Below are 25,877 nucleotides of genomic sequence, written 5' to 3'. Positions count from 1 at the left end.
ATTTCATCTACCAAGGTGGGAAAAAAAAAAAAAAAAGCATAATGAATTGTGTCTATGATGAAGAAGTGCAACCACTCTGCTACAGGGTATTATCATATTGCATAAATAGTGTCCTCTAGTGAATGTGTATTATATTTTTTGGACTATACCAGGGCTCTTTTTTTTGTCTCCAGAATCAAATCTCTCATAATTATATCCCATATATCCCATGAGTTTGTTTACTGCAGGTAGGTCGTCTTTTGATGCGTGCTACACAGTTCCTATGTGTAGGTGGAGGTAAAATCTTTGTTTCCAAATTAAAATCAGACGAGAGATGCAGTTAATTAAATTTATAGTCTGAAAGTCACCAGTGCTCTATCTTTGATTCCTATTCAATGGATTCATACATTTTTGAGAAAGCCGACACTTATTCTTTCCTTAAAATCCCTTTGTTTTCAGCAGTAGTTTTTTTCCCTGCTTTCACTTTCAAAATAATTGTCCCAGCTGAGACGTATTTTTCCAATGATTTCCAGTTGTTAAATGTACTTTTCATATCTTTCAAAACTTCCCAGATTGTACATATTCTCCTTTCATGCTGAAACACTTCAGTTAAGTTCTAAACAAGCTTCCTTATGTTGTTCCAGATGTACTTGAGAAGATATCAGCCTGACAGTTTTGTTAGATCTCATCTACCACCTTCCTAAACCACTGAAAAGATTTCTAAAGATTGTGTTCTTCCTGATTTCTTTATAGCTCCATGAAAATTCATATTTTGCATAAATTCTGCATGTCCTGTGTCTGAATGTTCATGCAAGTTGCTCATCTGTATTTTAGGCCCTGTAGGTTTCTAGTTTGGTTAGTATTACAGAATTTGACATTAAGTTTTTTCATAGTTTCTTGAGCAAGTTGATTACTGTTCAAAGGATGAGGACTTCTCCTTAAAGATAACTAGATTTTTGTAGCTATGAAAGAGCAGGCCAACAGATATAAATCTTGGAAGCGGGGATTATATGCAGTCGAAAATGACAAATACAGTGCATTCTCTTCTGAAAAGGGTGTCAGCATAGCTATTGCTGTCCATGTGGTTATTGAAGCAGTACTGAGTCTCTCAGTTCTAAAGCTACTGAAATGTTGATCTCAAGTGGAACAGCCAACATCCAAGACAAAAAAAGGATTTTTATCTGTCTATTAGTTATGTTAACAGAGAATGATCTTTCTTTTGCAAGACATAACTAGATATAGAAAAAGTAAATGGATTACGGTTAAACGAAGAGGAGATAAACAATATTAGTATTTATTCCACTAGCTGTTGTACTGATTGCAAAGGTAAGCCTTGGTAAGGACAGAGCAGGAATGGATAGAATTTATATGAGATCACTTTTGAAAATCCTGTGCTTTGATTTTGCTTACGTAGACTGTAAAATCTTCACTGTGGAGATCCATCATATTTCTGAAGTACCAAGTGTGTTGTGGTGCTATGTAGATTTCTTCCTTTATGTTTACTGGCCATTCACAGTAGCTCCTAACTTAGGCATTTTTTTTTTTCCACTGTGATGTGGTTATTAAACCAATTTGTACTTCTGTTAAGTCAAGACTAGATGGCTCCCCAATGGAGGCCAAGTAGTCATCTGTGCAGTCGTCCAGGCCACTACTCATGTGACCAAGTAGAAGTACAAAAGGTGAAAGTATGTAGTTAAATACATTGGAAATAAGATTAAATTTTGACTTTAAAAAAATTACATATGTGACCTGTTTGACATGTGATGGGTAGTTTGCATATCATGCTCACATATGCATTTTTATAGAAAGCAATGCAAGAAGAATGAGAACTTGCACACGAAGGAAAGTCAATGTAAAGCCATGGACAAAAATCAGCTTCAGTTCACTTGGTAAGTACCCTGTAAAACAATTGCTCTGAGCTGCAGAAATGATTTTTTTGTCAGAAAGAGAATCAGAAAACTGACTTTGCTTGTAGATTAAATAAATCCTAAAAATTTCCTGGCAGCTAACTGAGTATTTGTCCTTAAAAATATTTTTTTACATTTAGTATGCTTTTTATCTTCTGTAGTCTCCTTCAGTCTTGCTTATTTAGGCTACTAACTTGTCAGGAATGGAATTATTATACAATATATTTTTACAGAATTTTCCACAACTATATTTTAAACGTGGCTATAGTAGAAATATTTTATTATGATAGTGGTGAAACATTGTAACAGGTTGCCCAGAGAGGTTTTAGATGTCCCATCCCTAGAAACATTAAAGGTCAGGTTGTATGGGGCTCTGAGCAAACTTATCTAGTTGAAGATGTCCCTGCTCATTGCAGAGGGATTAGACTAGATGATCTTTAAAGGTTCCTTTAACCCAAACCACTCTATGACTCTATGATTGTCTGGTATTACTTTTTGTTATTATAAAGTACAAGCAACTAATCCTAAAAATCAATGTCTGCAATAATGCCATAGTTTAATGCTAACATTTTTGTATGAGTAAACAATATTCTGTCCTTTTTTTTCCCCCAAGACTGAAAAGTTCATTATTGCTGCCTTTTGTACTTCGCATAATTCCTAAGATGCGATGACGTCTTGTTATCTTTATATTTCATCAGTTATAGATGTAGAAGCAAAGGAAGAAGAGGAATTCCACCCTTTCACTACCTTGAACTAACTGCTTATTGTATGAGTGCTTTGTGTTATTTTAATGGGTAACCCTCAACCCTCGAGTGGCTTAAAGTACATGAAAAGGACTATGTAAATTTACATGCCTTAGAAAATCTGCAAATGAATTACTGTAAGCAACAAATCTATTACAAATAGATTACTATAAGCAACAATACAATCAGGTGGGAGCTTAACAGGCCATTAAAAAAAAAACCTTTAGGCCCAAAACGCATCTACAAGAAACAGATGCAAGTTTCAGTGATTCACAAATGGTAAGCACAACACCATTCAGCAACTATATCAAATATACATGAGGTTGTTCCTCTGGCAAAGGCTCCAGTCTATTCTGGTTCCCTAAAATGATACCAAAGCAATTGGGAGAACGGAAAAAGGGCTTTGCTTCATTTATTGACATGTTATAGCTGTCCAAGGCTATATGGAGTTGAGTGTCCACTTACAGGAGACACTTAGAAAGGTAACTGAAAGACTCCTCAACTCATGTTTGCTGTTCTTGTCTCAGGAAAAATTGTATATTACAATGAAACTAGCCAAATGAAGTTTACATATAGAAGAAAAAATGAAGAGCAAAGTTTAATACGTAACACAACTTTTGGACAAATAGAAAAGGAAGTACTAGTTGAGCAATCTACTTGACTCAGTGTTTCTATATATTTTCTACATTTCCCTCCTCATGATTCTGCCATGGCTCGGTATTCCAGGTGTACCTGTTATTGTTTTCACCTTTGGATCTAGGGTACTGAATTTGATCTTTTCTTATCTTTGCTGATAAGAAACATCAGCTGGAACATAGAATAGCAAAATCATAGAATAGTTTGGATTGGATGAAACCTTCAAATATCATCTACTCCCCTTGCCATGGACAGGAATATTTTGCTTTCACTAGTTCAGGTTGATCAAAGCCAAGTCCAAGACCACATCTTGGTTGCAGTATCCTGAGAGATGTGGTATGTATGTATTCCCACAACCAAATATACAGTAAAGGAGAGAGGTCTTAGGATTTCATTCTAATTATCTCTAAACCTGATTTTAACCTGCTAACTCAAAACAAAGCCCAAGGGTCTCATCTTTACTGCTATTTTAATGACGTTTATCTAGAAGAAGATGACAGAGCTCTTCTTCTTTTTTAATGACTGCCAGAATACCCCCAGCCTATACTGTAGGTATGCCAGCTTTTGAATATTTATGAAAATGATACCAGTTGAATTGCTTTGTATTATGACAGGCATAATACCTTGTATTCATTACCATAAATGTATGCATAAAACCCCTCAGATTAAAAAGAGTCCCTCTTGATGATAAATAGGTTTTGAAAATCTACTGAAAAGCCAGGGTGATCCATTTCAAATACTGAAATTTTAGAAGGGCATTTCATCTAGTGTGTAACTGAAATGTTATACAAGGTGAAGAGATGTAAAGGAGTCTGAGAAGAGTTTCACTGAAATCATAAGGACACAATTATATAAGGCACACACAAGGATGTTACTGAACCAAAACAACTGCTGTTCAGATATAGTGAGTGAATAGTAACTAACACTGCTAACATTTCCTTTCTTTTAATTGTTTTGTTAGTTTAATCATGTAAATGATCAAAGACAGGAGGAAAAATTTTGCAAACCTGCAAGCTCCATAAATTACAATATATTTAAAAGAGGAAATAATACTCACTTCTGTGCAAAACACAAAGGCTACGAAATCAGATCGTTACACATGATAACTTTTGAAAGCTATGCAATGGTATTATTTCCAGGCAGAATATTTTAAAGTTTGTGAAGAAGGTCAGCTTGACAGTGCAGTATTTTCCTATTTCTGTACTCATGCACAAATTTTCACAGTCTGGGTCAGATTCCATGAGTGATCTCAGCAACCAAATTAAGAACCGACGCACAAATTACGGTCCTCAAATATCACATTCAACTACTTAAAAAAAAAATAAAAAAAAAAAAAATTGAGTTCTAAAGTAATGTTTCGAGGCTGAACAGACCGTGCCTTCTCAGACTTCGTTCACAGGAGAGATCTCCAGCCCTTTGATCACATTTGTGGCCCTTCACTGGACTCTCTTCCATACATTCATGTCTCTTTTGTACTGTGGAGCCCAGAACTGGACACAGTACTCCAGATGTGGCCTCACCAGTACTAAGTAGAGGAGAAGGAGCACCTCCCTCAACCTGCTGGCTGAAAATCTCCCAGTGCATCCCAGGATACCATTAGCTTTCTTTACCACCAGGCTACATCACCGATTTATGCTGAACTTTGTGTCCACTGGGGCCCCCAGGTTCATTTTTGCCAAACTGCTTTCCAGCTCAGTGGCCCCCAGCCTGTAGCAGTGCATGAGATGGTGCATACGATCCCTGCATGACCAGGGATGGTACTTTAGCTTCCTACATCCTCAGAAAGTGCTCTCAACACTTTCTGGATTATTGCTGTTACCTCTTCCTACCAAGTCCTCAAAGAAAGGTCCATGGAGCTCTTGGGGGAAAAAAAAATACCTACAGGTGAGAATTTTGAATGCTTAGTCAATAGGGCATCTCTCTTCAGTATCTACTTGGTGGCTAAGACTGTCTTGTGGACACTTGGACCTCTGGAAGCACCTTGCTGACTGCAGGGGCTGCTGCAAATCTCACTGAAGAGGTCTATCAGACACACACATATCTTGAATGTAAAGACCCCAAAGTTACAAGCCAAGCATAAAACTGTGTAGAGTCAACGGAAAATATCCAATTGACTCCCTTAACCTCTGGACTCAGCCCTGCAGGATATGTTTCCACTGAAATCAGAGGAATTTTTCTTAGGCAGTGCGATGAGCAGAGCTGGCCACCACGAGGCAAAATTCACCACTGGGCACCACAGAGCAGCATCTGGGGCTAAGGGGAGTGGAAGGTCGATCCTAGCTTTTGTTGAGTTCTGTGCAGGGTCAAAAGAGTACATTGGTGCTGGACAAAACTGTAAAACTTACTCCCCAAAACAAGCACAGGTTTCATCACTGAGATGGTAGCTGAATATTCCTACAGATTTTTTACTTTAACGTTACAATTGCCTTGTCTTCCCTAAAATCCTTTGGAAATCCTTTAGGAAACCCTTTAGGAAACTGAATTGGCCCTTCAGAGATATCTGATACCTTTGCTGTAATCTTGCAGTGACCTTTCTCCCACTTAACTGGAATATTTAAACTGCCCAGACTACCACGTTGTCTTGCTAAGCAGGATTAGGGGAGGACAAAATAGCACTTAACCTTGTTTAGGGAAGTGAGAGATATTTCAGACTACAGGATAAGACCCGAGCTATAATAGATGAAGTCAGGTTTGTATGTACTCAGTTTAGAGTTAAAAACAATCTTAAACTCTCCTTAAGAGTAACGCATTTCTATGCTTTAAAGCGCTGTCAGAGCTGAAGAGGAGAAGCATTCACAGGGATTAACTTCTAAGGTGCTACAAAAATAGCTGTACCAAATATACAATTAAGTTTTTTGGCATGCAGACCTATATTTAAACTACTGTTTTTTTAATTATTTTTTGCAATCATAACTTGTGAGGAAAAAAAGCCTACTTTTAAATAAACTCTAAGTATATCTTTTGTTTCTAAAAATGAGATGATCCCTTTGAGTTCCTTACAACTAGAGATATTCTATGAGAGTTTTAATTTCACCTGTAGGTTTTTAAAGAAACAACCTGATTATCAACTGTAATCTTGACAGATAAACAAATAGGTTGTCGAGTAAGTAAATGCACACACAAAAAGCAAAGGAAGACTGTGTGTGAAAGGTATGAGATGTAGTGTTAGCAACATCACCAACAGACTACATAACTCTCAACTTGTCTCACATAATGAAAAAAGTAAAATTTTTCCCTATTTGTCTTAAAAAAACACCAAATTCTGCTTCTCTACATTTACAAACACGCATGTATACACACGCAGACATGTACACACACATATGCAGGAACAGCTATAATGTTTGAAGCTTTTCTTAAGGCTCCTACTTTCGTGTATGCTCAGAAAATTTTGTGCTTCCCCTAATCATTAATAAGAACAGTAACGGTTATGTCTTAAAATTCCTTTTGCATACACAATCTCTTTTTCACACCTTTGTGCACATAAACACATGCACAGCTTGTAAGGAGGAAGAAAGAATGAGGAAAGAAAAAATTAAGTTGCTTTACTAAGCTGGATTTCTAGTTCATCTATTTATAGTAACAGTGGGGCATAAGCTAAATAGCATTATGCAGGTTTATGCAAATTGTTTAGGATGAAAGGGGAGCACAGGTGACAAGAAAACAAATATAGCATTGAAGGCCACGGAAATCTGTCTTAACGTTGATCAACAGTCTGACTAAAGGAATAGTAAACACAGCACAACATGAAGTTGTCTTTTTAATTGTAACATCCAGCAGTTGTTACCTTAAATGAGGGTAGATCCATCTTGAGGGTTTAAACTCAAAATAGATCCAATAACATATGTGCCGTTAATTTGACCTAATTAGTTGTTGCTAGTTGTAGGACTTACATGAAGAATCTCATTACATAGATAAAATAAAGGCAATCTTGGCCCTTGGTGGAAATCAAGTGGAACGGCAGTTTAGTGTCTGACACATGCTGTTTCTGGGCACTCCAGTCTTTGCAAAGGGGTATCAGAGGAGGTGAATCTCCAGTAAGGGTCTTCTGTGACACCGCCTTCTGTAAAAAGCTTATCTTTCTATTTGAAAAGCATCATTAAGGTTTTTATTTGGGTTTATAAAAGCAGCCTAGGACTCTATCTGTATTCACTTCAGCGAAATGCAGAGTGCAAGTACTAATTGGCAGGAAAGACACTGTCTGCATTATGCTATGTCTTGAAACAATTGTTAGCTTCATAGAAAACATCAGAAAACACTAAAACTAGTATAAAAGAGCAATTTTTTTCTCCAGTGGGAACTGACTACAAATATATTAGTTCTTGTTGTTGTTGAATTCATACTGTCAGTGTACTTTTACATCTTTGACAGGAGGCTCTTCAAATGAAAATATGAAGGCTTTTAGAACACTTACTCAAGAAAAACTCTCAAATGAAATCAATGTGTAGTTCTGCCTAAATCAGAAGTCCAGAAGGGAGTCTCATGTTTGGCACTTGATGAAGCTCTTTGCAGAACTGCTAATGAGTCCACTCTGACGGAAACTCACAGCAGAGCACATCCGGAGTATTACCAAGAGTGAAAACCTGATATGACATTAAACATATGTGGAACTAGGAAAAAAAAAAGTCTTAAGCACCTGATAGTCTTCATTTAAAACAAAAAAAAGGGCTGGAAGGGCAACTGTTTACTAAACTTTCAGTTCATAAATAATATAACCACGCTTTAGCATAACTGATTCAAGAATACTTGTGGAGTATAGCTTAGAGATGAGCAAAATAGGATGAGCCCAGATCTGGTGAATATGAATTGCTATTTAATGCATATTTTTTTAAATGTACGTATCAGAAATATGAATTTTGGAATTCAGCTATAATTTCTGTCTTTATTTTTGCTTACATCTTGGCTTTTCCTTTTCAAGGGATCACACTAAGCAAAATAAAATATATCTAAACTGCATTTTGTGAGGCAAACAAGAATGTGATAGGCTCTGAACAAAGCCATTCTCCTACTTTAGAAAATGGCAATATGAATATAAAGAAAAATAGAAACCTTCCTTGGGAAATAAGCATGGTTATAATATTAGGGCTAATATAGCTGCAGTGAACATCAAAACTTCCTTTGATTTCATGGAACAGGACCAGAGCTGTGTAATGTTGTTAAACACTGTCAGTGCCCTGATGCTAGGCATTTGCAGAACTCCTAAAATGAAAATTGAATGCTTGACATGGAAGCAAGGAGAATTAAAAATATTTTCTCCCAAGTGGTCTCAATTTTCTGAGTACATTCTTACAGCTAAGGGACTTTTAAGAATGACTTGGTAAACCAGATCACCTGCATAACAGAAATTGCTATCAAATCTGCTAAATGGTTTGGGAAATCTTCATTGTTCTGTTGCATGGACAAGCACTGAGATGTTGGGGGAGAAGGGCTGAGTTTGTTTATTTGTTCCTCTGAAAAGATTTACAAAAGGAAACTTGTAGGAATTCAAAAACATTTATATTTTGCCTGAGAACTGATCCAGCTTTATATGATTATGGTTTTTGTGAGTTATTGATTTTGGAGTCAGCTCAGAAAAAGTCTGTTAACCAAGATGACCAGGAAAGACAAAATAATAGCTTTATTGAAGTAAAAAAAAATCAAACACAGCTGCTCAGGCTATATCCTGGCCTCTGATAAGAATGTGATTCTGAAGGTATCAATGTGTTGAAAGATCTGCCCTACCGAAAGGAAAGAAAGGAAAAGGTTGTCAGTTGCTGCAGGCTAATGTAATAGTTCTAGTCTCCAAACTGCAGTGCAAAGATCCCAAGGCAGCCCTGAACAAGCTGTATCCAGACCTGGTTACTGCAGAACCCTGTAAATATAGTATGAAGGCTGACCTGGTAAGCTCTGACACAAGTGCAAGGCTGTGTAACGTGCAGCTACATGGGATTCTGTAACTGATCTGGTACCTCTGCATGGAGCTGCATTGCACAGTGAGGATGTATCAGAACATTCATAGCCAACTGAGACTAGCTGTATCATACCCTCTGATGCACTGTTTTCCACTGAGAAAGATTAGGCTTTAAGCTGCACATGGAAAACAAAATAAAGTATATACCATTGTGGTATACCCCTTGGCAAAGTAAGCAGTGAACTGTTTTAAAGAAGCTTTGAAATCTTTCCTGTGTCATTTCCATGTCATTACCAACCACAGGCTCATGAAGGAAAAATCCAGACATTTTCCTGGGGTAACAGGGATGATGCAGTAGGGAGTGGTGAGACAGAAGCATGACTAGATGGGGTGCGGTATTTGGGAAAGTTCTGGAGAACTGTGGCTTACTAGAGATCATAAAAGAAAGAAACAATGAATTCCTCATAAAAATGCACCAATCTCCTTTCCTGAAATTTTGCCTATATAAAAGTCTTTAGATAGCTCTAATTTTAGGTGAAGAATAGATAAATCAGAGTTGATGCAGTACTGATGGAGGAAATTAATAACGTACCAAAAGCTGCAAGTATCCAGCTGACCTGCTATAAATCCATGCTGGCTGAAAAGGACGTTGCTTGCTCACTGGAGAGATTCATTAGTATTAATATAGAAGTTCAGTAGGTCACAGAAGTCTCATGCTCTCCTGGAAGGCTTAGAATAGAAGAGAGAGGTAAAGGATTCAAATGCTTTTAATGTCTGTACTCTCTGCTCAGCAGAGGACTGGAGAAAAACCCATTCCCATTCTCTCCTGGCAAATTAGGCACTTCAGCCATATTATTTTTTTGTCAAATCTTCTAGCTACTTCAGCAGCAGTCTTGTCTGACAAGTGACTTGAGGTCAATGCTGTAATGTAATTTCCTTCTTATCTGAATTTTTTTTCTTACACAAATAAACTTCCATGCAGATATAATTGTGATTAAAATAATCTCAATGGACACTGTACAGTCCAAAGGAAATCAAACGAAAAAACGTGCTGTTGTTAGACCTGAGCAGAAGCTAAGGTACGTATTTGTCATTGAGTGGTTAGTGTTACAACTTAAACTTGCTGTTGAAGGGCTCAACTCTGTTCTGGATGTGTTAGGTAACCACTTGTCTTTTAAAATTGCTTCTTGTCTGAAGAAGCACAAAGGAAAAGTTTAAGTCAAGAAGTTGTTTTAGAGAACAGCATTGAGGTTAAATGGTAATGTTTCCTAACACCTAGGCTTGCAGGTGTTCTAAGGCTTTCTCTGGGCAAAGTTTATTTTAGCTCTGTAGTAGAAACTCTTTAGTCAGATGAATTCAAAATTGCAGTGAAAGTTGTTTAACTGTGGAAGTGGAGTATACCAGAACTACTTGTTTCATTTGTTCTCCATCAGAATACATGCAATATAAATCAAACTTTAAAATCAAAATTAATTTTTAGGAACGGTTACTATGATGCTCTTGAGATCCATTCAAACAGTATTTCAGTAGCAGTATTACAGAAACCTAGTCTATATTTCTTGTAATAGGAATGTGAATGGAGTCCTCATGCTGCTTCCACATTAAATCTGTGCATGATTTGGAAAATGTATTTTCACATTTTTCAAATGCTGGCTTTTCTCAAAATCTAGAAAAAACCAAACAGTGAATATATTTCAGAGATCCATGAGAGGAGGAAAACACTTTGTTGAAGTTTTGTGTTTAAGCCTGGTCTTTCTCACTATTTTCTGCAGGACCTCTTCTGTCCTACTATCATCCCTGCTTTCCTCTTGCTAGACACATTTCTGTGGTGGCATTAACAAGCTGTGCCCGCTAGAATGAGTCTGCAGAAATTTCTCAACAGCTTTATGCAGAGTCCTTACTCTCACTGTCAGAGGGGGTGAGAAGAAAAAAAAGATTTTAATCCCTGTCTCAGATGATAGAGCAAGGCATTCTGTTACAAGTAAGTAATACTAAATATGGATAAAAGATCCTTAACTCCAATACAAATTAACTCAAGATAAAAATTCTACAGATGCCAAATTTTGATGATGCTTAAATCTAAAACCCTCATGAATCTTAAAAGCTCTACTTCTGTGAAAAGTATTGCTTCCAAAGATGACCTCTGGCCAATGCATCACTCAGTGAGCGCTTGAAACTGTTACAGGTGAGGAGATACAGAGAGCAAGTATTGAGTTCAGTAAAGTAAAACAAGATGGACAGTGAAAAATAAATAATTATTAAATGGATAACCTATATGCACAAAGTAAATAAATGTTCTGAGACTCTAAGTAGCCCTTTCATTCAAGACCTAAGGTCCAGTAAAAGGCAGGGAGGCTTCTGCTTAGTGTAACATAGATCCATATACCGCTCATCTCTCCATGAAGAAATGTTTTCCAATTCCAGTGATTCAAATAATCAAGTCAGCTTGCCTCTCAGGAAAAGGCTGAAAAAACAGATAGGTTTTGCAATGCAAAAGGTGAGAAAGCTGGGCTCTAATTGCCCTTTCCTGTCAATATTACATTTATTCCCAGACTAGTTGCTGGTTACAAATGCAAGGACATTCAATAGGAAGAGCTGGCTTGAATTTGGCAAACATCCAGAACTTTAAGGTCATTATATATCAAACCCAACCACATATGTTCCTTAGAAATGAGCTAGAAGTGCACTACAAACCACAAAGTGTTCTTCATAGTTCACAAAACCCCAACGAGGCTGCTGTCATCTGCAGCAGATAAATTTGGTTAGAAAATACAGCACTGTGTCAAGTGCATTCCAGTAGTTTTACAGCTGTAAAGGCAGTTTACAGCACCCAGGCCAGGAAATCCAACCCTTCTACTTTCTTTTTGAAGAAAGCTGGCTAAACACCAGCTATTTTTACAGTTCTGCAGTGTTTTGAGGGTTTAAGTCACAGTCTAGGAAACCATCGTGACTGGCATTACATGAACACAGAGTAACAGTCATTGTCTCAAGCGTGAAGTATTTTGAATCTATAACATAGGCTCCAGCAATGTTGATTCATTCCCTTTTCGTAATGAGGTCTGCAAAGGTTGAAAAGAACAACTGCATGTTGAGTCTGGAGTGCTAAGACTAATATAAAATACTAAAACATTGACATAAAATAATACGTTGCTTTAAATCATACATCAGAATTTTCTTAAAGCTACTTCAGTATGCAGAAGTGAAGTACCAACACCATTCACAGTTGTAACAAATCTTAAGGAGCCCCTTCCTGCTGTTGATCTCAAGGAACTTCAGCTCAAAACTAGAAGCAGCATCTGACATCACTGACACAAAAATCAGCAATTAAATCTTCACATACCCGCAAGATTCTGCTTTGATTCTGGGAAGTGTTCCTGCACTACCTTTCAAAAGCCAAATGGTCCTAATCTATTAGTCTGCTACGTTTGACATTTTCCTAGCCCTGATTCTTACAAATGCTTGATCCACCACCAAAAGAAACATTGGAGTTCTATTCTTTGATGAATTTGGAATCAGTTTCAAAATCCCCAAATTAGATTAAATGGTTACAGAAAAGAGTATTGTATCGTATTCTTTAAAGGCAACTCGGTAATAGTGATACGTGGTAGCAGCATTATAAACAGAACTGGAAGGTTTTCTTCAAAAACAACACACTGACTTCCAACTCAAGTTTATGATGAGGCATTGAGTGCAATTTTGTGTGGGATGACAGTTAAATCCTGTCACGTGAGTAGCCATCCACAGCTATTGACTGCTCTGTACTCCCAGACGAGCAGAAGTGCACACAAAACGAGTAAAATCAGCCTGTTTATTCAGGCAGATAAGCCCTTAGTTCCCAAAGGAACTCGGATTCACCTACATGAATAAATCCATCTCTATATACATATTTACACACCTAGGTTTACAGGTATTCCTCTGTCGTTACACACAGTCGCCGTGCGTGCCTCGGTCCCTGCACAGGTGCGAGGCGGCGGGCGGTCTCGGGCGCTCCGCCCGCAGCCGCAGCCGCGGGACGTGCCCGGCTTCCCAAACGGGCGGCGCTGCCCGGCTCCGGGGAGATGCTCTCGGACCAGGGAAGGGAATCGCCTTGCCTTTCCCTGCCTCCCGCTTTCTCTCTCTTTTCCATCTCTTAGCCCAGTCCCCTGGCACGGTATCATTATTGTGGTTTTTTTCCTCGTCGTTGCATTTTTATTTATTTTTAACGTCGCCCGCTCCCCGGGAGCCCGCTTAGCACCCGCTCTCCGTAACTCCTGCCTTTGAAGGGAGACCCGCCTGTTGATTATTCTCCACTCCCCTGCCCCCCGCTTCCACCCACCCTCCGCCCCACCCCTCCTTCCGCTTCGTTCCGAACCTTTGGATGGTGTTTTGGTGTCATTAGGAGATTAACATCCCTGGAGCACCAGGGGAGGAGGAGGAGAAGGAGGAGGAGGAGGTGGAGGAGGAGGAGAAGGAGGGCGAGGGTGGAGGGGGGAGAGAGAGACAACAGGCAGGAAGGTTGGCATATTAACACGAGTGAGGCTCTCCCGCCGCGTCCCCGCGATCCCCGGCTCCTCGGAGGGGGGCGTTTGCGGTGCGGGCTGCGGCCGGCGCGCTGCACCCGGTGCCCGCGGAGCTGCGGGGGGGGCGACCGCGGGTCCTGCTCGCAGCCCCCCTCTCTTCTATGAGCAGCGAAGCAGAGGAGCGGCAGCAGGGAACACCAAGAGAGGCATTTCTTCCCCAGGGTTTATGAATGGCACTGACATGGAGGAAATACCGTTTCAGAAAGTCAAGACCAAGAGGAAGAAGTGCTGCCACTGCTGCTGCTCCCCGCCGTCTGCCGCGGCGGCGGGCGCGGGAGCCGGGCTGGGGGAACCCCCTCCCTTGCTGCTGCTGGATGCCATCGCCTGCGAGGACGAGTTCGACTGCAAGGAACTGGAGGCTCTCTTCCAGAGCTACAACCTGAAGCTGGAGCAGACGTCCACCCTGAAGGCGCTGGCCGTCCTCATCGTGCTCACCGCCAGCCTGGCCCTGGTGGAGCTGCTCTCCGGCCCCAGCCTCACCATTTCCAAAGGCTCGCACCCCGTCCACTGCATCATCTTCCTCTCCCTATTCATCGTCACCAATGTCAAGTACCTGCAGGTCACCCAGCTGCAGCAGATCGTCAAGCTCACCTTGCTCTTCAGCTTCACCTTCTCCTTCCTCTGCTGCCCCTTCTCGCTCGGCGCCTACGGCATGGAGCCCCCCAGCGCTCCCGAGCAGGGCATGTGGCAGCTCATGCTGGTCACCTTCGTATCCTACTCGCTGCTGCCCGTCCGGACCCTGCTGGCCATCGTCTTCGGGCTGGTTGTGTCCGTCTCCCACCTCATCGTCACCGCCACCTCCGTCAGTGCCAAGCGGCAGCGGCTCTGGAGGACGGTGAGCGAGGGCAGCGCCGCGGGGCTGGCGGCGGGGAGCGCCCGCTGGGGACGGGGCAAGCGCGCACCTGTGCGGCAGGCGGTGCCCCCAAAGTTTCTGGGAGGCAGGTGGGGCGTGGGGGTCGGGGGGAGATGGGACATGTCGGCTTTGTCTCTCGAAGGAAAACCAGGGAGAGGGCGGGGGGGGGGGGGCAGCACTGCCGTTCCCACGCTGGAGCGGGGACACCGCGTGCACGGTGCGGGTCCGCTGTGGATAAATGACAACGCTTGACACCGTACAAACTTGGCATAGACAGTTTCCCCGGGCCAGCTGCTGTCCCTCTCCACGGGCATTACCTGCTCTGTCAGTGAACTTCCTAGCGCTTCCCGTTGGCCTCTGAATTAATCCAGCAAACCCTCCCTCTGCAGCAAGCGTCTTTGGAAACGTGCTGCTGCACTCTCCCCCCTCCCCCGAGTAGCTATTTATAGCCCTGCAGGGCTTTCTCCGGCTCCCGTGGCCTGATGGGCCGCGCTGTCGGGGAGGAGGAGGTGCGCGCGGGGGAGACGCTGGGGATGGGAGTCGGGGTTTGCTGCTTAGGGCTCCGTTATGTGGTTTCCTCTGAAACACCGGGAAAGAGAAATTGAAAAAATGTTGTGTCCTCCCTCGTGTTGCATTGAGTGTGTCTGCCCTCAGGGGAAGCACGGGGTTCTGGGGTTTAGGTTTGTATTAAATAACAATTTAATGCGTAATTGAAGTACTTAGTACTTTACTTCTGCTGGATTCTGGTATTGTTCTCCATGACTGTAAGGCTGTGTTGTGATGCTGTGATGCGCACAGTTGGCATGGGGATAACCACTGCCATAAGCAGAATTGTACACCTTTGTGCCCAGAACTGTGAATTCCTTCTTCCTCCTTACGTGCTCACGTAAACACACACATCCCAGCATGACATAATGGAGATGCACGGTGACAATCAAAAGAGTGGTGTTAGTGAGACAAATAGGATTACTCATGGCTTCTTGCTACTGAGCTGGTGGACACAATAAATTCTATATTTTGAAGGGGGAGTGAGAGATAAGCTGAGCTTTATGATTTACCCAGATAATCTGATGGTCTATTTTTAAATGCGTGATTTAGAGTTTCCATGAGAGGGAGAGCTGATGAAATGCTGGAGCACTGAGAGAAGCCTTCCTTAAAAACACTCAAAAGGATGCTAAAAACACTAGAATATTTCTCTTTGAGGAGGACTGGAGATAGCTATTTTTATTGGTGTGTCAATTAGTCCTTATAGGAGTCCAGGGTATCCTGACTGCCCTGACACAGAGGCAGATTTTCCTTGCTGCCAAGTTGCAGCTCAGTGTGGTACCTGCCATTCCAGAAGAATAACATGAAAGAAGCTGACAATAATGTCTACTTGCTATATCACCCATTCAAGGGCTTGAACATGAAACATTTTGAAGAGAGGAAGTCTGCAAACTTAGTTTCTTCATACTAGTTTAACTCAGTTATTCAACAGGCAAGAAGCTGTCTTAGAAATACACAGAAATAGTTGACTAGCAGCTGAGGTAATGTGTATTTCTTCTCCATCACCCTCTCCCACCCACCAAAGCAATTTCAGTAATTTGTATGCAGTCCCCAGAGCAGTATGCTTTGCTGATAACAAGATGCAGAAACAAGCTCAGAGTCAAGGAAAATAACTGGTCTGTGGACTTGTGTCGCACAGAAATGCACATTGATTTTTCACATATTTGCAAGCAGAAAGTAGTCTGATTTGAAGCCTATCTGTGTGTATGAAAGAGACCCTTCTCTTACAAAGAAATTTTTCTTTTCCAAAGAACAATTTAATAGCAGTTGGAAATTTAAATGTGTGTAAAGGCCACATCATCTGAATTTTATTTGTCTGGCCTGAGAATAACCTGTGAGTAGCCTAGCCTAGTGAAGGCTAGAATGGATGCTGGTTCACAATCTGGATCTGCTTCCCTGGCACTGGATTTTATCATGACTGTCCCAGTGCTTGTCGACAACAGCATGCAGTCAGCTTGTCAGGGAGGCTGGACTGCTCTATTCAGAGCTGCAATAGCGTGAACAGCTCTGTTCTTTCTCCCAACCTCTTGCCTCCTAGCCCCAATCAAATGGGTGAGTTTATATCTTTAAATAGAGATATCTTGTATCCAGAAATGCAGAAACACCTGCACCAACTACTGAAGCTGGTGTTCTGTTAAAGATGTCTTCGATTTTGAGATTATTCAGAAAGGGAACCAATTTTATTATTGTTTAGCCTAAGCTTTATGAGATTACAGATCTAGTAATTTCCATTAAAGTTAAACTGGCAAGTTAAGTTGTCAGCAAGCCCAAGCACTTCATGTTGTTTCAAGTTCAACTCATTAAAAACCAGACATAGCCAAGTTAAGGGATTTGCTGTGAAATGGGGTTTTGGATGCACATCTTCTGTTCCATGCAGTCTGGGGAAGCACCATATGCAAATCTTTGAACGCCAGAAGCCTCACTGACTTCGATAGTGCTGAATCAGACACTGAGTGGGTCCCATGGTGTGCTTAAAATTTGAATACATATAAATGTACAAACACTTCAGCATATTAAAATCAATAGATCAGCTCCTTGTGGGAAGTTTGTTGTGAGGTCTACACAGTAAAGCACATTTAATTTGCAAGGAATAGTTTTCTGACAGCACAGTGTTGTCTGCGGGTGGTCTGCAGGCTCATTTCTTCTAGCTCTCGCCACCATTAAGTGCCATGCCATGTCATGTCATCTTGGAGTTGAGACACAGGCGAGAGGAGTGGAGGAACACAAGTGCAGGGAGGCAAAGTGAACCAGGGGAGTAGTGTGGCAGACCTTGAGCTTCATCTTTCCACTTAATAGCTGGTTTTTCATCAAATGAAAGATTCCAATCTGCTAATCTGTCCTGCTTATTTCTTAAGAGAAATGTAGTAATATATAATATATATATATAAAAAAATCAGTGGAATATTTAAAATATACAAAGTACTTGTGAACAATCTTGACCTCGATTGGAATAAGTTTGTGGCAAAAAGAATGCTGACTTCACAGCTGGTTTTGCATGTCTTATTTGAAGCTGTGATAAGGATTTAAATAGTGTATATAAACAATAGCATCTTGGTCGTGTAAATAGCGTATATAACCAATAGAGGATTGGTCATGTTAGTAAGAATTTTCACTTCCTTTGTATTTATGGAACAAAACATTCCTGCTATATAATGTGACAAGGTGTTCACAGGTGGCTGAACCTACAAGTTTTAAGAGCTTGGACTATGTAGTCTTTTTATTCCCTGCAGCTTCCAGATCTATGTTGGGTGCTTCAGAGAAGTTACAGAAATACAGAACCCTGCCTCAAGGAGCTTAGTCTAATTTTTATTGTGATGCAGTGAGTGGGTGTTAGAGACATTAAGGCCAGATGGGGTGAGGAAGGCAAAGGCTGCCTACAGAAATTACTCAGTGGTGACATGTGAACAGTTTCATGACTTACTGTTAAAGAACTTTTTTGCCCCTCTAAAGATTCTTATCTCCTTGGGATTTTTTTTTTTTTGGGGGGGGGGCTTGTTTTTTTTTTTTTAAACATATACTTACAGAAAATGCAAAAGCAAATCATACACCAACAAAATATCCTCATACGTCACAGGAATCTCTATGAAAGAGCAAATCTTTTGTGTAAACCAAAGTTCCAACATGAAGTGAAAAATTTTTTTTTTCAACAGGGTGGCAAAATAAATGCTGTATTTTTCTGGCTGTATTTAAAACTGTTTTTATGAATGTCTTTATGTATTTGTATTGATTTATTGTACCAAAACCATAGTGGGAAATGGGTAGACTATGAAAAGGACAATGTGGAGAAACTGGTAGCTTATTTAAAATAGTTTGTTTAATACTAAAAATTTTATTTTATCTTAACTCTTTGCAGGTTATGTGATAGTAGTCTAGGATATCACAAGGAATTTTCATTGCCATGCCAAAGTTAATCTTATTTCTGCTAGTGTTCAAAATGTAATTAATGATCAGATCACTGACAGAACTGTTGATCTCCACACCTTTGTCTCTCACACAGAAGGTAGAGTCTGGCAGCCTAATAAAAAGGGTTGCAAATCAAAGACAGCTCAGCTCCACTGTTGTTATTATTCGGTGCAAAGCTCAGGTTTTCTCCTTTATGCATATAAAGTACTGCTGAAGGACTGTAGTAGATCATTCTCTGTGGAGCTTTTCAAATATTAGAGTCCAGAATATCTCTAGTATTGCAAACGTATCTGTGCATTAATAATGTGTTTTCCTCTTTTCAAAGATTGGGATCACTATTCTTACAGATTTACAATATCTGCATGTAACTTTTAACTTCAGGTTGACATTTGGTCCTTATTAAAAGATTTTTACAAGTTTTTTTGTTGTTGTTTTTTTTTTCTTTTTCCTGGTTACAATGGGATTTTAATCCTCATTTGTGGCATGGGGACTGCTGAATATTGACTGCAGTCTTTTTACCTAAAGCCGAAGTGTAGGATTTTCTATGATTTTCATAGTCTATACTTGGACATGGATTTTCTATGGATTGTAGAGCTCAGGGTCATTTTCATGTAGAGATTAATATGCTTTTGGCTTCCAGAGCCTGCAAACCACTGACACTGCTACCCTTCATGGGTTTCCAAATAGTAACAGCATGCTGATGGTTCTGCATGCTTGAGAAATGAGAGGCCTTAGGGAAACTGGCAAGAATTATACTGATTTGGAGAAACAGTAAATAACAAATAGTTTATATGATAAGTATAGTTGATTTTCTCCTTCTTAACAGCCTGGGGAGAATGCAGCTTTCCTCCAGCGAATGTCACCATATTTACAATTTTAAAAGACTTTGATGTTTTTGGTAGCAGTTCTTTGCAATGATTTGTCATGTGACCTATGTATGGACAGCTGTGGCTAGTATCACACACAGAATCACACACAGAATCACAAGGTTGGAAAGGACCCATTGGATCATCGAGTCCAACCGTTCCTAACACTCCCTAAACCATGTCCCTAAGTACTTCATCCACCCGTTCCTTAAACACCTCCAGGGAAGGCGACTCGACCACCTCCCTGGGCAGCCTGTTCCAGTACCCAATGACTCTTACTGTGAAGAATTTTTTTCTGATATCCAACCTGAACCTCCCCTGACGGAGCTTCAGGCCATTCCCTCTAGTCCTGTCCCCTGTCACTTGGGAGAAGAGGCCAGCTCCCTCCTCTCCACAACCTCCTTTCAGGTAGTTGTAGAGAGTAATAAGGTCTCCCCTCAGCCTCCTCTTCTCAAGGCTAAACAACCCCAGCTCTCTCAGCCGCTCCTCATAAGACTTGTTCTCCAGCCCCCTCACCAGCTTTGTTGCTCTTCTCTGGACACGCTCCAGAGCCTCAACATCCTTCTTGTGGTGAGGGGCCCAGAACTGAACACAGTATTCGAGGTGCAAATAGTATATTGCTATTTGCATTGCAATAACACCTGTGGCTCCCCAGGATGGACTAGATGCCTGTTAACTAGTCCAGTGAGTAAATATGTGCTGAAAGGACAGATTTTCTCCTTCACTCCACTTCTCCACTTCACTCCACATTCTATACTTTTTGACTGAAAAAAACTTCCCATGGAAATGTACATTTAAATCTTAATCAGCTAATCAAAGAACCTTTAATGGGTAGATCCCACTATTACCAAAGAAAAAAAGGACTTCCCTGCAGAAAGTGTTTTAACATAATGAAGCAGATAACACCGTTAACACACTCATTTCCACCCTCTTCCCTTGATGTTATGCTCACGCTTCCCCTGCTTCTCCATGTCTTAAGGTTGGTGGCTTCATTCTGCTGCCTATATTGGCAGCATCTGGAGTCCTTCACTGGAAAGAAGGGGATGTTTATGTTAATGGTTTCTTCTTTGCTCTAGGGTTCACTCCAGGACATTTTTATAAGTTTGTTATCACGTGTTTCTCTTCCTTTATTGGCCTACGGCTCCATGTTTCATCCAATTTACTATATATTGTTCCTTTTATGTATGTTAGGTACTTGCTCTTTGTTAAACCTAAACCCATTTTTCTCCATCTTCAGGTCCATGTTTCTTCAACTGACCATTGGTTTCCTTTATAGCTATGCATGTTGTCTTCAGTCCCAAGCCTATGCACCTGCTTTTGTAATCCCATACCTGTATTCCTCTACACCATCTCCTGTACATCCACTTCTCAAGGCCTCTGCTATGTTTCCATAGGCCTGTATTTCTACATATTCCTTCATAATCTTATGGTCATAAAACTGTTGTGCCCACATACTAAGATAAGCAAAAGTAACACAAATTAGCTACAGACATCTGGTCAATTAGAAAAAAAGGCTGTTATGTCTAAACCAGGTAAAACGAAAATGCAGGGATGTTAAAATAAGTGTAGTCTTAGAAGCTAAACTTTTAGCCCAAAGCAAGTCTGGCATGCCTCAGTCCAGAGGTCATGCAAAATCAGTGCAAAGCTTAGGGCTTTCTATACAGCAATGGCAATACAGTAATAACAATGGTAAAAAGAGTATTACAGGGCTAATATGGTTGCAATCCTTGTGAATATATGTGTGGTTTAGATTGTCTCCACATGTCTTATTGGTTCCATTTTAATACTAACAAAGTGGTCTGAATGGTGGTTTAATTTCAAAATGGTAAAATTTTATTGTCTAGACCCTGGTTGCAAAACGTTGCATGTAATGTTAGTAATTACGGACTGTATTTAATTTACATACTTACTGTGTGAAAAAGCAGTTTTCATATGCATTTGTGTATCTCTGAGCTTAGGGCCTCCAAGTTTTCATATAGAAAATTTTGAAAATAGGGTATAGTTTTCCTTGATGTGATCTGCTATTTTGTCTTCTGGATTCAAACTTCTAATTTTTTTTTTTCTTATCTTTTTTTTCCCCCAGTTATTGTAGTAGTGCAATATCTTGCTGGACAGAACTAGCATGATATAACATATAGCCAGAGAAGGTTTCAATTTCTTTTCTTCTACTTCAAACAGAGTCGTGAATGTCGGCATATCTATATGAGATGGCCCTCACTAGCTAGAGCAGAAGTTCTCTTTCTAGTGTTTTCTTATCTCATTCTGTCAGTTTAAATGCATTACATTCTTACATGCCGATTTCTGCTGTTGCAGTTTCAGAAAACATCAGGTAGCATAAAATAATCTTTTTTGTCTATCACACTTAAGATATTGTCTTTTACTTTCTTAGACTCAAAAGGCCATATACTCATGTCTTCCCTACAGGAATATAGTAGTACAAAACATAATTAAATGCAGATGTCATTTATGGAAAGAGGAATGAGCCAGAGCAGCATCATTCCTTGTTGCTTTTAAGCTCTTGGTTGTGCCAGTATTGAATAATTGAAAATAGAAAGTCTTTTATGAGTGTGGCAAAGGGATGGCATTGTTTAATGCAGGTTTCATGTTCTGATTAATTCATAGTATGTTGTAAAGGAACTTCGTCTAGGACTTCAAATGTTCATCGAGTACAACTGTTGAACATTGCTGACAGGAAGAAGTCAGGCAGTATTAACTCTTCTAAGACTTTTGTTGTTGGGAAGGTGTTATGAACCCTTTAAACGTTTTGTAAATTCCAATTGGTTTGAGTTCAACAATTGATTTTATTTGGCATTTATATTGTCTTATGCTGTGGCTGTGGCTATTGGAAAACAAGCATTGGTTTGTACAAAAAAGGGGCAAAAGAGAGGGAGAAAAGAAAAGAGAACGAGAGAGAGAGTTTTCACCACCCTTGGATCCAGCGCCAATCCTCTTTCTGTCATCACGGTCTTCAGGTCATGACTGCATGCGATGTGTCACCTGAGAAGACACCTACTATGCTCCAAGCCCCTTCCTCCTCGGCGTTGGAGGCAAGAGGAGGCATGGTCTCTCTCTGTGTTTGTTGGACAAGGGTCTCTGAAGGTCCATGAGGAACTTTTGTATTAGTTACTGTCAAAATGCTAGGCAAAACATTCACAGGTCAGTCAAGCATGGCTTCTCCGCTGCTCTGATTGGCTGATTTTTGGGAACTCTGTTCCAAGAACAAAGCCCAGTTTTCATCACGCTTTGTTCTCAGGTGCAGTTCCTGTGGTCACAGCAACCAAACTACAAAACATAATGTTTAGAATGGTTTAACAGATCCAAGCCAAAAATGTTTGGGATATTCTACATGAAAACAGTATGTGACAAAAGGGGAGGAAATGGTGCAAGCAGAAGAGGATGGTTTGAGCTCTGTCTTTGGCTTACTATGATGGATGGATCCATGAGTATAATGTAACCCATATGTTTCAGTGTAGAATTTCTGAAGTATACGATTTCCTTTCTTACCTTCTTTCTCTGGAAAACCTTTCATGAAAGAAATTTGCTTTGCTTCAAATTTTTAAGATACCTAGCTGGAAGAATTTGAGGGAACAACAGAGTTACTACTCTGTCCACCTATTTCTTCTGTGTTTGGAATTATCAGAGACAATTTTGTTACCTTTCATTTACTCAAGTGTAATCTAGGCAAAGCACTTGCCTTCAATGTGGGTTAATGTAATATAAGTTTTAATTGATATTTAAGTACAATAAATGTAATACAGGAATATTTATTCTGTATGAACATTTCCTATGCACTGATTCCTGAAAGAAATAAATTCACCAAACATATTGCATATACATAAAAGCTGTTTTCTCCGGCAGGATTTAAAACAGTTTAGAATCCCAGAAATGTGGATGTAGTGTGGCTCTAGGGCAGGCAATAAAGTGCAGCAAAGCTGTAAGAAATGTAGTTATTTCTTTAGTTGTGGTTCAGGAATAACAGAAGTCCTTTGTCATCCATAGATGCTTGTTGCAAGAAATCATCTAAGTGTGGTTAATATGAAAAACATTATAGAACAACATTCTATTGTAACACTACCTTTCAGACATTTCTGGGGCAATGTGTTCATTATTGGATTTAGTAACAAGTAATTGTGCATCCTCCTATACAACTGTTCAGACATAAATATCATTAACTTTTCTTTACTGTGGTTAGCACATAAAATTAGGGGTTGCTTATAACCAATGTAACAGTTTATTTTATTACATAGGTGGCTTATTCTTTCACTGTAATAGCACAGAAATATTTTTCGATTTCCAGAAATCTGCTTATGATTCTGCCTCAGAAGATGAAAGTAATTATCCACCCCTACAAAACTAGGAAATGAAATAACACTAATAAAGACAGTGTAAAAGAGATCTACATAAAATAAATCCTTAATTTGAAGTATCAACAGCCTGAAAAAGAATATTGTGCTTGATCAGAACTTGTGAAATTTGTTCATATGAAGTTGAGAACAGGCCTATGCTTTCTAAATATAGACTGTCTTCCTTTCTGTACAAAGTTTGAGTTAATCTCTATAAAATAACATGTGGGAAATTAAAGCTTTGACATAAATTAATAATTGTTCATCAAAAGGTGAAGGATGGTAGGCCTGAGCCTCATTTGACTTTTAAACACCAAAAACTATCTACCAGGCCTTTGGGGAGATTTAAACAATGCATGAAAAAATTTTCATGCCTGTAATAATTTCATCTCAGAATGATTTAACTTAAAGAGCACACCATTTAATGTGAACTGTATAGGAAGTGAAGGTCCTCTTTTTTACCCCATCTCATAAAAGTGGGAATGACAGTGTTGAAGAACATCTTATGGGCAAACAGGTCTGTAAAAGAGAGGAGCTGTATCAGGATAAAATTCCTGATGTTGAAGGTTCTTTCTGGAGTCTGCTCTGGAGACTCCTGGTCACTGCTGTCATGGGTGTCAAAGACTGGATGCTACTCCTCACCTGGGGTAATGGGTCACAGGCCTTAGTTGCTATACTCTGGAAATTGAGGATGTCTTGGCGCTGGACTCTGCAACCATTGCGCTGATGTCTTAGATGATCTATGAGGGTTTAATGCAAATAAGTTGTAATGGGGCTGTGCACATTGAAAAAGCTTAGTTTTTAAGTCCATGGTTGGATTAGCTGTGATGAGTGCTCTATCTGTCATTCGTCTGCGGTTTGAAATGTAAGGAATAATGATGCTTTTAAAAACAGAAAACCAAACTTAGCATTATCTCCATGTTCAGTATGTAAGTTTCCTCTTCCCATCCCCAGTTACGTACCTGACGGATAGCTGCTTGAGTTCCCCAGATAGAAAGTTTACATTAGCTTATTTGGCCTTTTCCATGCATTCTTCTCTCTATTTTAGGCAGCAGTTGATAAGAGGAGATTGCAGCTGAGTTAATTTGCCTCATCTCTTAGGCAAAATAAACTGCTTTATCAATAGTTCATTTCTTCTTGCTTACACTGTTAAAAAGATTAGTCTGATTCTTGCCTTTGAAGAGGCTGTAGCCTGAAGAGGGGATTCCTGTACTAAAATGCACTTCATAGTATTAACACAATAGCTAGACCAGCTTTTCTAACTGAGAGTGCATGCTGTTCTTATAGCGGCTTCTGGTATGTCCTTCACTGAAAAAGGTGATGATGTTTAAGAGGAGAGAGGGAGCACAATTTGCTGGGCTGGTAATCAGTTCCATTGCTATTGCTAGATTAAAAATCTAGAAGAGGGTGAGCGTTAAAAATATTTGACATGGCTTTTTTATCTCAACAGCTTTATTTCTAAGCCATGTTTGATATCTGACAGAAGTATTAAGGGGATCAGGAATGAGTTCATGAATACCTGATGACCATTTAGCACAACTCTTAGGTGTAGTTAATATATTTATTTGGAGGGCAAGGGACAGAGTAAGGCATAGGATTTTCTTAGCTTGCCTGTCAGTAAGAGACATGAAAAATGCATCTTTCCTACTCTTGAGCTTTAGGAGAATATGCTGAAAAATTTTAGAACTGGCTTTTAATAGTTAGGATGAAGTCCTGAAATGGGCAGTGTCCACTTGCAAAGCTATTGATTATTCTCTATCCTTAACTGATATTTTTGTAGTACTGCTGATTTATCATTAGAGGACCTAATAACTTAAAAAATATTTTGCTCGCTTTTTTTTTTTTTTTTTTACATTTTTCTGTTGCTGTTTTTGTGGAACCAGTCCCTGTCAGTTTTGTGCTGAATACTGTAGTTCTTAGTGCAGTGACCTCTACCAAACTTCCCACAAAAGAGAACATCAACCAAATGCAAAACAAGGAGTGTTCTCCTGGGATGGGGACGACTGCAGAAAGAAGGTTGATCTTTCCTAATTTCCCTAAGGGTGCACAACATTCAGTCCCGGGACTTCATCTGTCTTGTTAGTTAGTGAGTCTACTCTCATGAAATTTAGTCCCAAATCACGATGGTATCATTTACAAAAGCCCCATTTCACCAG

The 25,877-nt window shown here is 39.9% G+C and overlaps 1 protein-coding gene across 1 annotated transcript in view; it reads left to right on the top strand.

The window, feature by feature from the left end:
• Positions 1-13,608: 13,608 nt before the first annotated feature.
• The window catches only part of ADCY1 (adenylate cyclase 1), a 157,685-nt gene continuing 145,416 nt past the window's right edge, over positions 13,609-25,877 (top strand). Inside the window, 1 exon segment of the mRNA XM_009568494.2 lies at positions 13,609-14,546. Coding sequence (XP_009566789.2) covers positions 13,878-14,546 — 669 coding nt within the window. The 5' untranslated portion in view covers positions 13,609-13,877.

The sequence above is a fragment of the Cuculus canorus genome, chromosome 2 (assembly GCF_017976375.1).
Source record: "Cuculus canorus isolate bCucCan1 chromosome 2, bCucCan1.pri, whole genome shotgun sequence".
Taxonomy (NCBI): domain Eukaryota; kingdom Metazoa; phylum Chordata; class Aves; order Cuculiformes; family Cuculidae; genus Cuculus; species Cuculus canorus.
Note: the sequence above shows the minus strand (reverse complement) of the source record. Positions and strands in the feature narration are given on the sequence as shown.